Here is a 13,546-nt window from a genome sequence, read left to right as displayed (position 1 = left end):
CGCGCCTATTTACTCGGGATCATCTCGCAATCGATCTTTTGTGAATACCGTTTTGCTTTCTCTTTCTTTTCCTCTCACTATGCTACCGCGCGATGTATCTGAAACTTAACGCACGAATGAACCCGCGCACATCGCATATCGAGTCGCTAGATTTATATCTCTATCAATGCATAACAGTTCCACTTGTTTTACTAATGTTTTACTAATGTTTAGAAGATAATTAATATGCATGGAATTAAAATTCACGCTACACGCACATTAAATCGGATAAATGTCTCATATGATAAAAATAAAAATAATAATACTAATACTGTACAAGCACTTACATCCTTGATTTAATATAATTATTCATAATTTAAGCCTAATCTAATTTAATTAAAAATGTAAGAGCACATATAATAAGAAGCATATTCTTTTAGCAAAATATTACTTAAAGTTTGTATTTATATTAATTTATCTAATATAAATTAATTATATATTAATATATGCACTGAGATAATTTTCTTTTAAAATTTATCCTGAAAATCATGATAATCGTGGGACAATATGGTATGGAAAGAATTTTATAAGAATTTCTCTGATTAATATTTATCACAATAAAAATAATATCTATCACAATAAAATAAAAAACATGTTTGATTAATTTTATTAAACTGCATAATAAAATTAATCAAACATATTTTATATTTTATTATAACAGATGTTATTATTTTTATTGTGATAAATATTAATCAGAGAAATTCTCATGAAATTCTTTCAATACCATATTGTCCCATGATTATCATGATTTTCAGAGTAAATTTTAATAGAAAATCCTCTCTGTGTGTTAATATATAATTAATATATATTAAATATATTAATATAATTATATAATTTATATAATTATACACAGAGAGAATTTTCTCTTAGAATTTCCCCTAAAAATCATGATAATCGTGGGACATGGTATGGAAAGAATTTTATGAGAATTTCTCTGATTAATATTTATCACAACAAAAATAATATCTATCACAATAAAATATAAAACATGTTTGATTAATTTTACTAAACTGCATAGTTAAATTAATCAAACATATTTTATATTTTATTGTAATAGATATTATTATTTTTATTGTGATAAATATTAAACAGAGAAATTCTCATAAAATTCCTTCCATACCATATTGTCCCACGATTATCATGATTTTCAGAGTAAATTCCAAGAGAAAATTCTCTCGGTGTATAATTTATAGAATAGAATTATATTAATTTTAAATCACATAATTATATATTTCCATGCAATATTCTATGTATTTGCACACAGAACATAGCACGTGATGTATTTTAATTATTTCATTAAAACCGAACGCGATAATCTCACAATGTTATTCCGCGCGCTTATCTCCGCATTTTATCGCGTTGCTAGAAGCAGAGCAAAGCTCCGATTAATTCACGAAGACTGTAAGGCGGTTGCGGAGGAGGCCCTAAGTCATTAACGTTGGGACCATCGATGGGACTAATTAGCTGCGCATCGCGGTACTTTAAAAACGCGCACGAAATGGTAGCAGCTGTTTCATCGGGAGCAGGTGAATCTCGCTACTGTATTCACTACAATTCGACGAGCTCTCGGCGACGTCGACCTAATCGCCATCGCGCCCCTAATGACGTCCAACCCCTTCGTCCGAAATGCCACGTTTCCCTTCGAAATTCGCTTAATTGGCCCCGGTTATTTATTGCGCCACACTATCGCCTTTGGCGCTGTCTTTTAACGCCGTAATGGCCTGTTGACGGAGCTGTTTAGATTTTTCAGATCAGTCTAATTTGTTGAAACGGGTAGCATCGACAATTCCCGATATTGCACACTTAATAATCGCATGTGATATTTATTTTCGGTAACTTAATATCGTGGTAAATTTATGAATATCGATTTTAAATGTTTAATATTTGTTATAAGCGTCACTGTCATTGTTAAACAATCGCGCAACTTATGCATTAATGCAAAAAATTTGTATTAACAATTAATTATTTTATCTGATAGAAGATTGTTGATATTAATAAGTAGTGACATATTTATGCCATATACTTATATATAGATCAAAATACAGTGTAAGAGGCAAATATACACAAATTATAAAATACATATTTATAATGACATATTATGACATATTTATGCCATACTTATATAGATCAAAATACAGTGTAAAATGCAAATATATACAAATTATAAAATAGATCAAAAATAGATGATATTTCAAATTCAATACACTGAGTGAGAGAATTTTCTCTTAGAATTTACTCTGAAAATCATGGTAATCGTGGGACAATATGGTATGTCTTTATATAGTAAGAATTTTATGAGAATTTCTCTGATTAATATTTATCACAATAAAAATAATATCTATTACAATAAAATATAAAATATGTTTGATTAATTTTACTATACAGTTTAGTAAAATTAATCAAACATATTTTATATTTTATTATAATAGATATTATTATTTTTATTGTGATAAATATTAATCAGAGAAATTCTCATAAAATTCTTTCTATACCATATTGTCCCACGATTACCATGATTTTCAAGGTAAATTCTAAGAGAAAATTCTCTCCATGTATGATTATTACATACACGAATAAATTTATTATTTATCATCCAAATAGATATTTAATAAAAAAGAATTAATTTCCGAAAAAGATCTTTTTAGGTATAAATTTTTGCAAAATATGATAAATAAAAATTTTAATTTTATAATAGTTTATATTTCAAAGACTATAATTATTGCATGTGCAAATAAATTCATTATTCCTTTGAATAAATATTTAATAAATAAAAATTAATTTCTGAAACAAAATTTTTAGTATACATTTCTGCAAAATATAATAAATAAAAATTTTATTTTAATAGTTCATATTTCATTAGATAATAATTATTGGGTGTGCAAATAAATTTATTATTCATTTTTAAATTATATATTTAATAAGAAAAAATTAATTAATTAATTTAATTAATTTAATTTAAAATAAATTTTTTTTAAATTAATGATTTAATTAATTTCCGAAAAAGATCTTTTTAGGTATAAATTTAGACAAGATATAATAAATAAAAAATTTTAATTTTTGTATAAAATTAAATAAGCAATTAATTAAATGTAATAATAAAATAATTATCTTATAAATGACTCACCATTGCTACTCGGTCTCCGGGATTTTTCCTGTTTAACAAAAAAGAATTAATTAATTTCCGAAAAAAATTTTTTTAGGTATAAATTTTTATGATATAATAGAAAATTTTATGATATAATAGAAAAATTTAATGTTTGTATAAAATCAACTAAGCAATTAATTGTGAACGTAATAATAAAATAATTAACTTATACGTTACTCACCGAGCAGCAACTCGATGCCTTCCCGGGCCTTTTCCTCCTCTCTCGTTGTTCCTCTCTCGTTGTTCCTTTCTCGTTGTTTCTCTCTCGTTGTCCCTTCTGTTGTTTTCTGTAGTCTTTAATAGCACTCACTCGCGTTAATTATAATTGCGCGCGCACTAATAATTAGAATACAACGATCGCGCGATACTTTACGCGACACTCCCGATATTAACCATATATGCGACGGATATTTTACTTACTATTATGATGGAAAAACAACGTAAAATATATAATCGAAAAGTATTCTCGCACGATTGATCTCGATCGGACAGAATAGCACAAAATATACAGAGTTTTGAAATGGATAGATAGATCTTCAACACCGACTTTTCTTATCGCGCAACGGCCGAGGAGTATCGAATTACATTGTTGAACGTGTTGCTAGACAATAAGACCTAACCGCTCTATAATCTTTTCGACTTTTTGTGTCTCGACGACTTCACTTCGATGCCGAAAGAGAAAAGAGAGAGAAAGAGAGAGAGAAAGAGAGAAAGAGAAAGAGAGAAAGAGAGAGAGAGAGAGAGAGAGAGAGAGAGAGAGAGAGAGAGAGAGAGAGAGAGAGAGAGACGCGATACTACGTAAATTAAACTAATAGTTAATTGATATATGCGCGATAATTGCAAATATTAATTGATCGTATGGCTTGATAATCGTTAATAGTACTCACTCGTGTGAATTATAACTGCACACGTCCTAGTGAGCAAAGTATAGCGATCGCACGACACTTCAAGCGGCATTCCTGATGTTAACCGCATATGCAACGGATGTTTTACTTATTATTGTGATGGAATAACAACGTAAAAGATATAATCGAAAAGTATTCTCGCGTGACTGATCACGATCGGACAATATATCACAAGTTACGCAGATTTTAGAACGGCTAGATCTTAACGACAACTTCTCCCATTGTCAGGTCAGGTAGGCAGGAAGTCAGGGAGTAACTACGTCACAATCGAGAAATATCGAATGACGTCAGTATCGAGAAGTATCGAATTAAATAGCCTAATTAAAGGCCGTGGCACATAAAAAAACGTAAGCAGTAAGACTTAAAACAAGTGAATCGACCAATCACGGTCGAGCAGTAAGGAAGCTATTTTGAAACTTAAGCATCTCTGCGAATTCCGTTTGGATGAAATTCTTAAGTCTTAAGTCTTACCGTTTACGTTTTTTTATGTGCCACGGCCTTAACACCGTGCGAGTTTGCGACCTAACCCCTCTATGTTCGCGACATTTTATGCCTCGGCGACTTCACTTCGATGCCGACGCGATACGTATGTATACATGTATATCAAATTAATAGTTAATTGATTATACGGCTTGATGATCGTTGATCGTAGTAATGACACGCGATCGCGTTTTCTTCATACTTACACCGGTCGTCGACGGGACACTTTGAGAAACAAGGTTAATATATCGCGCGAGTCTTACTCCGTCCCACGCTGCCGTTGGCTACCGTCTGCGTCCAGTTCGAGCGCCCTCGGCGCCCCCAGCGGCTCGACGCTTGACGTGTGAACGACAACAACGACACGTAGTCGTCGCGTAAACAATGGCGTAGTTTGTTTTGTACACGTCGTACACGTCTGATTGTCAGATATTCGATTGTGTTTTGTTTGTTTTGTAACTTTACGGCACGTCGAGCATTGTTGTTTATACGCGGTTGCCTTCACGTCATTCGTACTGTGACTCTCGAACGCGAAATAGTGGTGTGGTAAATTTCTTCGTGCGTCATCGTATCATCCGTTGACATTGTGAATGTAGCAGGTTATGAGACATTGAACGGGATCATTTTTCACGGTTGGCGATTAACCAGGAGATCGTCGTCGATGCAACGGCTATTCCAGTATGTATATGTAAGTACTTTATATGTATATATATGTATCTATCATATTCTTACGAAAAATAAATGCTCGAAGAATAAATTTTATTGGACGAAATGCATCATTGATATTAATAACTTGGATAAGCAACAAGTTTCTTCTGTAAAGTTTCTTGTCTTGATTCGTTCATTGCTACAATTGTGTGTGTGTAAAAAAAATATTTTATTATTACTTCCGCAATTAAATCGGAATATCATAAAAAATTACTCGATTTAAATATACTTTTAGACGATTGCATATATTAACCCTAACCTAACCTAACCCTAACCGAAAAAAGGCTTGTAACAATAAATATTTTATTCGAAAAAGTGAAAGAATTATGAAGAGAGTTTAACACTGGAAGAATTTTCTCTTAGAATTTGTTCTGAAAATCATGACAATCGTGGAACAATATGGTATGGATGAAAGAATTTTATGAAAATTTCTCTGATTAATATTTATTACAATAAAAAATAATAATATCTATCACAATAAAATATAAAACATGTTTGATTAATTTTACTATGCGGTTTAGTAAAATTAATCAAACATGTTTTATATTTTATTGTGATAGATATTATTATTTTTTATTGTAATAAATATTAATCAGAGAAATTTTCATAAAATTCTTTCATCCATACCATATTGTCCCATGATTGTCATGATTTTCAGGATAATTTCTAAAAGAAAATTCTCTCTGTGAATCAATCAAAATTGTAAAATCCAATTTTTTCCACTAACCGAAAAAAGGCGTGTAGTAACAATAAATATTTTATTCGAAAAAGTGAAAGAGAATTATGAAGAGAGTTTAACACTGGAAGAATTTTCTCTTAGAATTTATTCTGAAAATCATGACAATCGTGGAACAATATGGTATGGATGAAAGAATTTTATGAAAATTTCTCTGATTAATATTTATTACAATAAAAAATAATAATATCTATCACAATAAAATATAAAACATGTTTGATTAATTTTACTATGCGGTTTAGTAAAATTAATCAAACATGTTTTATATTTTATTGTGATAGATATTATTCTTATTGTGGTAAATATTAATCAGAGAAATTCTCATAAAATTCTTTCATCCATACCATATTGTCCCATGATTATCATGATTTTCAGAATAATTTCTAAAAGAAAATTCTCTCTGTGAATCAATCAAAATTGTAAAATTCAATTTTTTCCACTAACCAAAAAAAGGCGTGTAGTAACAATAAATATTTTATTCGAAAAAGTGAAAGAGAATTATGAAGAGAGTTTAACAGTGAAAGAATTTTCTCTTGGAATTTATTCTGAAAATTATAGTAATAGTGGAACAATATGGTATGGATGAAAGAATTTTATGAAAATTTCTCTGATCAATATTTTTATCACAATAAAAAATAATAATATCTATCACAATAAAATATAAAATATGTTTGATTAATTTTACTATGCAGTTTAGTCAAATTAATCAGACATGTTTTATATTTTATTATTATAGATATTATTATTTTTATTGTGATAAATATTAATCAGAGAAATTCTCATAAAATTCTTTCATCCATACCATATTGTCCCATGATTATCATGATTTTCAGAATAATTTCTAAAAGAAAATTCTCTCTGTGAATCAATCAAAATTGTAAAATCCAATTTTTTCCACTAACCGAAAAAGGGCGTGTAGTAACAATAAACATTTTATTCGAAAAAGTGAAAGAGAATTATGAAGAGAGTTTAACAGTGAAAGAATTTTCTCTTGGAATTTATTCTGAAAATTATAGTAATAGTGGAACAATATGGTATGGATGAAAGAATTTTATGAAAATTTCTCTGATCAATATTTTTATCACAATAAAAAATAATAATATCTATCACAATAAAATATAAAATATGTTTGATTAATTTTACTATGGAGTTTAGTAAAATTAATCAGACATGTTTTATATTTTATTGTTATAGATATTATTATTTTTATTGTGATAAATATTAATCAGTGAAATTCTCATAAAATTCTTTCATCCATACCATATTGTTCCATGATTATCATGATTTTCAGGATAAATTCTAAGAGAAAATTCTCTCTGTGAATCAATCAAAATTGTAAAATCTAATTGTTGCCATTAACCGAAAAAAGGCTTGTAGTAACAATAAATATTTTATTCGAAAAAGTGAAAGAGAATTATGAAGAGAGTTTAACACTGGGAGAATTTTCTCTTGGAATTTATTCTGAAAATCATAGTAATAGTGGAACCATATGGTATGGATGAAAGAATTTTATGAAAATTTCTCTGATCAATATTTTTATCACAATAAAAAATAGTAATATCTATCACAATAAAATATTATTTTTATTGTGATAAATATTAATTAGAGAAATTCTTATAAAATTCTTTCCATACTATATTGTCCCACGATTACCATGATTTTCAGGGTAAATTTTAAGAGAAAATTCTCTCTGTGAATTAATCAATTGTAAAATCCAATTTTTGCCAATTTAAAAAAATTCGTTTGGACAATATTTCGAGCGAAAACCATCCTGCACTGTTTTTTCCCCCTTTTTCTGCCGATATATATCGGAGACAAGCGTACGCATAAAATATACGCACATGGCGCTGCGTAAACGCGCGTCGGCATCTCATTATCAGCTTATTGGCAATCGCGCTTGCACGCTCGCAACGATACCATTTGCCTTTTGCGAGAAGGTAAAAGCATCGGCGAACGTACGGAGAGAAACGGAAGGAAGAATGAGGGAGGGACAGAGAGAGAAGGAGAAAGCGGTCGGTTTGAGGTAGATCAAAGAACGCCGGCAATAATTATAGAAATATGCGCGTTGATGCGCGTACCGCCTCTTGTCGGACGAAGGACTCCTTGCATCGCTGCAGTTGTTGTTGCATTGCCACCGGATGTTATCGCTTCCTTCTGTTTCCTCTTCGCCTCCCGCTGTTTCTAATACAGTTATTTATTCGCCACTTGGTATCGTCTCGTAATCTATAAACACGCTGTACCTTCACCGCTTTCTTTATGGCTACCTACGGCTACCTTTTCTATCTTCTCTGTCGCCTACTTCTCCTCTTGCGTATCTAGGGAGAAGGAAAGCGCGAAGATGATTAGAGGAGGATTTCAATAAAATGAGCAACATTTAACATTTATAGCACCCATTAGTTTTAAAGTGGAAATAAATCTATCTTTGCTTATATATATAATAAACTTGCATACTTCAGAATATATCCGTACATATGCATATGTGTATGAGTGTACATACTAGTACAAGAAACATTGTAACATTCGTGCGACAGCCGGCTGATATACGAACATATACTGCTAATTATCTTAAGGGAAAGCTATTATCTCGATCCGATACAGCACCCGCGCGAAACTCGCCGCGCGATAATTCAGCTGATTGCTTTTTTTTTTATTATACAAGGTCCCTGGATTAAGATTCTTGAAATTATCGCGTCTCTTTATGCGGCTCCGAATGCCGATCGAATGTGCACCGATCCCGCAACAAATTAACATTATTAGCTACGAGATAGAGTCGATTTTTCGTTTTTATCGTGGAAATCGCAGACGAGCAGGAGGCCCGGTAAAAATTATTGTAGATCTATTAAATCGCTTTCTCAAGATAAGGAAGTACTATTCTAAAGAAAAAAAAATTCGCACTTTGGTGGAACGTACTTCTAATAAACGCAGTTATTCGCGAATTACGAACGCTTCGTTAATTCGCACGTACGCGATCTCGCCAAGCATTTGTTTAGAATATTCAATGAGAAGCAGTCATCGTAGCGTTATCGTTCTTGTAATAAATAAAGCTAATGATCCGTAAAACTTTTCCTTCAAAGGAGCATTCTAGAATTAATCATAGTTTTCGAAAATTAAATGCTTAATCTTAAAAACTTTTTTATTAACATTACAACATGAATAAAAAAATTATTCAAGATGGATACAGACTAATAAGAGCCATTCACAGAAATTAGATGCAACAATCTTGTTATAAAATACTTTTTTATCTAAATTGTACGTTTCGATCCATCTTCAGCAGGTTGATTGAGAAAAATTCGGGTGGCTTATTTATATGTCACTGAAAATACTATTTTGTATATGTCATTGAAATCAGAACATACAAATCACTCGAATTTTTTTTAATCAACTGAAGATCCAAAGAAAGTATCGAAACGTTTAATATAGAGAAATATTTTATAACAAAATTGTTACGCCTAATTTTTATGCTTGGCTCTTATTAGCCTGTATCTATCTTGAATTTGTATTTTTATATATATATCAAAACCTTTTCGATTTATTATATATAAATAAAAAAATATAAATTTTAAAATGACTCTTGATAAATGTGAGCATTCAATTTATGAGGTAAAACATAGTTACTATACCGGAAACCGCGCCCGATGCTACGGGCTATCGTCAAAAAGCCATCCGTGCGGCAAACTGACCGAAAGCTGCGGACAATGTGGAATTCCTCTCGTTCTCCCATCGTGATGTTTAACATATTGTGTTCGTCGGATTGCGAAGAATATTTCGCCCGGAAGCGACAGGAGCGCGAGACCTCGCACAATCGCGTTTCGGCTCAAACGGATATCGTGAGAGATTGTGGGCGGAGATCATTGTGATCGTTCGGCGAGATCGCTCGGACAGCAACAACGTTGCAGAAATTGTATCCCTACCAGGAAATGTATCCCTAAAGCGACAATGTAATGAGGAACGATACGAAAACAAGAAGTCGGCAATAAAGCATGAAATATGCTCTGGATGTTGCCGGCGTAATGGTTGGATTGGCGTGCCGCGATATTTACCGTTCATATATAAGATATTCTATATTTTATATAAATAAACCCTTTCTCTATTTAATCTTATCGCGAGATGAGATCTATGTGCGATACCGGAGATCGATTTCGATAAAGCGAATACACAATATATAAACGAGTATTAAAATAAATTGTGTCCGAAATATGCAAAGCAGTCGATGCCTAAGCGTGATTTCCTTAACGATGTCTAAAAATTTTGACAGATAAAGACTGCCGGAGGCAGCAAGAGATTGGTACACAAAAGGTACACGAATTTACGCGAAAGCTAATGGAATTTTAATCTCAGGTTCTCAATTTTCTGTCAGAGGGGAATGTTATTTTCAGAAAGAGACATATTTCTATTTTAAATATATTATGAAAAAATATTTTTTATTGGAAACGATTTATTTAGAAAAATTTTTCTCTAAAAAAAATATAATGTTTAGAATCGAAAGAAACACAATTTTTCTTCAACATTTCTTTACTCATCTTTTTTTGCTGCGATTTCTACAGAGACACCATTTATTTTTATGACTGACATTTTACCAAAAAGATGTTGAACGGTCCAGGGCATTCACAATAAGACTGTTAAAGGAAAACAGTATCTCCATTAAAGATATTATAGCGAGTGTATCGTGTTACATTGTCAGAAAGCTATCCCGAAGGCGATGAACGCATTACTTGCAATTGCATTTCGCGTTAATCCCCCTACGCGTCTCGTAATTGCCTATCGGTCAATTCGTTAAAGCTGTCGCGCATCGTTAGAAAGATCTTTAATCTTTGTCATCCGCAATTTTGCTGTCTCCGTTCTTGGCAGGACATACCCTTTAATCCGCTCGGAATTTTGCTCGGCAAAGAAATGACCGTGAGTCAGAAATACATATACCTTCTTACATCGCTCTCTCTTTCGCGAGAAAATGCGAGCATCGTCCGTATCTCTCCGGTTTATTACAGGATACATCTGTTTCTGCTCGGACGATGGTAGTAGCGTGTAATCATGCACGTAATTCGAATGCAGGGAGAGGGAAATTGCCGATTAGCCGGGCGCGTTTCTTAATCGCACCGAACATTATGCTTCGAGTGCAATCGACAGTCGTTGCAGTCGTTCTTGCTGCTGTGTTGCCCAGAGGTAAATGAGAAAAACCAGGTCAGCTAATCTATTCGTGTGTATAATGAAACGCGATAAAAATTGCTTTCGATTGAGTGAAAGCGCTCTTTTGATACAATGAATATCAATTTTAAATATATATATTTTATTCCTGTGACTTCATATATAATGACATCAAACAATTTAAATTAAATTCAATATACCATTTTATTTTTGATTGCTGCAAATGGAAATAATTACATCTATATTTTTATTTCTAAAGCTATTCTAAAGTTAATATTTTATATTTATTGTTAGTCTTTTGACTGATTCTTTATTATTTATTTTTTAATTAAAAAGTGATTAGAGCATTAAAAAATTTATTGATGATTAAACAGTATAATAAACTTATAGAAAAATTAATATTGTTACAGAAATTTTCATGTTATTTGACAAAGTTTAGCAATCATTTACGGATATATGTCTGTTCTACTTGTAATGTTGTTGGTCTGGCTTAAGATATCACATGTTCCGGAAAGGTGTGTCTAGCGTGTCGTTACAATCTCGAGTCCGTTATTTTGCACAATGTGCGTTATGAATCGTAATCATAAATTACAGGCGCACGTGTGTCGTGACTTAAACTTTCGCTTGACGAACGTCGCGGATCTCTGCGCGAAAACGAAGATTTCTCGTGGGTGGTTTGCGGATCGCGCTCCGGGAAAACGTAACATAACTCGTATCTCGTCGCGGGACGAAAACATCGCGTTTCTACTACTCGCGAAATACGCTAAACCGTATAATGGGTGGTGTCTTAAATAATTCAGTCTGCCAGCTCGGTGAGCGACAGTCGTGCGTCTTCTCTCACGTTTCGCGGGCTCGACAGTCACGCGTGTTGCGTTGATACGTGCGGGGATTACATTTCGTAAACTGCGTTAAATCACTGTAGGTGCACGTTCCTCGCGACTCGAAATTCTAAGGTCAAAACCTCAGTATCTCAGTAACTCTTTCCCATAATTCAAATGACATATATACGTATATTAAGTTATTATATTGTATGGCGTTAATTTTTTCATAGTTTTTTTTATAACTGTCATTAATAATTAAATTTTTTTCCCTCAAGACTTAAATCTCTATTGAATGAATCATTTAAATCAGAAATATAGATATTTGTTTTTATTTTGAAAAATAATTTATTCGAACAAAGCATATTCGCTTAAGTGTCATCTTATTTTGTTATTCTTGTACATTTCGTTTGTCATTCTTTACATTTAATAGTAGCTATCCTAAAACACATGTGTTTAAAAAAATATCTATATCTATTTATTTTTCGAAAAATGAATCGAGTTTCTTATAGAATATCTCATTATATCTCATATATTAATTTTTAAATTGCTTGTTCAATGAATTTGTTCTAGATGCGAATATTATTTTGTATATATTAAAAGCAGTTAATGCTTTGTAAAAGAAAAAGTTTTTTAATAAAAAATATTAAGATTATTTATAAAGAATCTAAAAAAATCTATATAAGCTATATAAAAAATTTCATTTTTATGATCTGTTATTAATGTATGTAAATAAATAATGTATAAATTATAAAAATATATAATTTGATTAATAGCTGTTTATAACTTAATCCAGCTTTAAATTACAAGTTTTATGATTTTTTCTGTAATACTAGAACAACACAAGCACGCGCACGTCATTCTTCGATTTTATATTAAAACGAATGATATTTAAAAAAAAAATAATATAAAGTTTGTTTAAACTTGATTAATATTTTTTCACAGAAATCAGCTAATTAAAGCGTTAATTTCCTAATTAAATTTTAAAATAATAATATGGTAAAAAATTAAAATAGTTATATGTTGTAAATAATATGTTATAATACCTTATTCTCAATTAATATTTTTTGACAGAAATCAGCTGATAACTGTCAAAAATATTAATCGTGTTTAAAGTATTATAACATATTATTTAAAACATTATTTTATATATATAATTTTTATAACATATTATTTTAAAAATTAATTAGCAAATTGACACTTTAATCAGCTGATTTCTATCAAAAAATATTAATAAAGCGAAAATTTGCTAATTAAATATTCTAGCTTACATATTTATATTTATATTGTGTATGTTATAACTTGCTAATTAAATTTTAAAATAATAATATGGTTAAAAGTTATAAAATAGTGATATGTTGTAAATAATACCTTATTCATGATTAATATTTTTTCTTTCTAAAGCTATATCTTTTCGAACGAATCTCCTTCGTAAAAATTGAGTTTTACTTAATTATTAATATTAAGTCATGTATATAGTATCGCGCGCGCTATTAGAATGAAGTTGCCGATGTTTGTAGCCTCGGCCATTACCGAAACGCCGCGAGCATCAGGCAGTTCGAGCTGTGTCCCGCTC

General features: G+C 31.0%; 1 protein-coding gene and 1 long non-coding RNA gene across 6 annotated transcripts in view; one reads left to right on the top strand and one right to left on the bottom strand.

Annotated features, from left to right (window-relative positions):
* The window catches only part of LOC145939313 (uncharacterized), an 86,732-nt gene that overhangs the window by 64,382 nt on the left and 8,804 nt on the right, over positions 1 to 13,546 (bottom strand). Inside the window, exons 2-4 of the mRNA XM_083043545.1 lie at positions 4,776 to 4,843; positions 3,366 to 3,478; positions 3,164 to 3,191 (exon numbers count right to left, since the gene is read on the bottom strand). Coding sequence (XP_082899671.1) covers positions 3,164 to 3,191; positions 3,366 to 3,478; positions 4,776 to 4,843 — 209 coding nt within the window. The remainder of the gene's footprint in view (positions 1 to 3,163; positions 3,192 to 3,365; positions 3,479 to 4,775; positions 4,844 to 13,546) is intronic.
* Positions 4,950 to 13,546, top strand: part of LOC145939787 (uncharacterized) — a 268,796-nt gene continuing 260,199 nt past the window's right edge. For all 5 annotated transcript variants that reach the window (XR_014425899.1, XR_014425900.1, XR_014425901.1 and 2 more), the window contains exon 1: positions 4,950 to 5,254. This is a non-coding gene — a long non-coding RNA (uncharacterized LOC145939787). The remainder of the gene's footprint in view (positions 5,255 to 13,546) is intronic.

This window comes from Prenolepis imparis, unplaced genomic scaffold (genome assembly GCF_030444845.1).
Source record: "Prenolepis imparis isolate NDT839.2.m4 unplaced genomic scaffold, iyPreImpa1.0 SCAF_8, whole genome shotgun sequence".
Taxonomy (NCBI): domain Eukaryota; kingdom Metazoa; phylum Arthropoda; class Insecta; order Hymenoptera; family Formicidae; genus Prenolepis; species Prenolepis imparis.
Note: the sequence above shows the minus strand (reverse complement) of the source record. Positions and strands in the feature narration are given on the sequence as shown.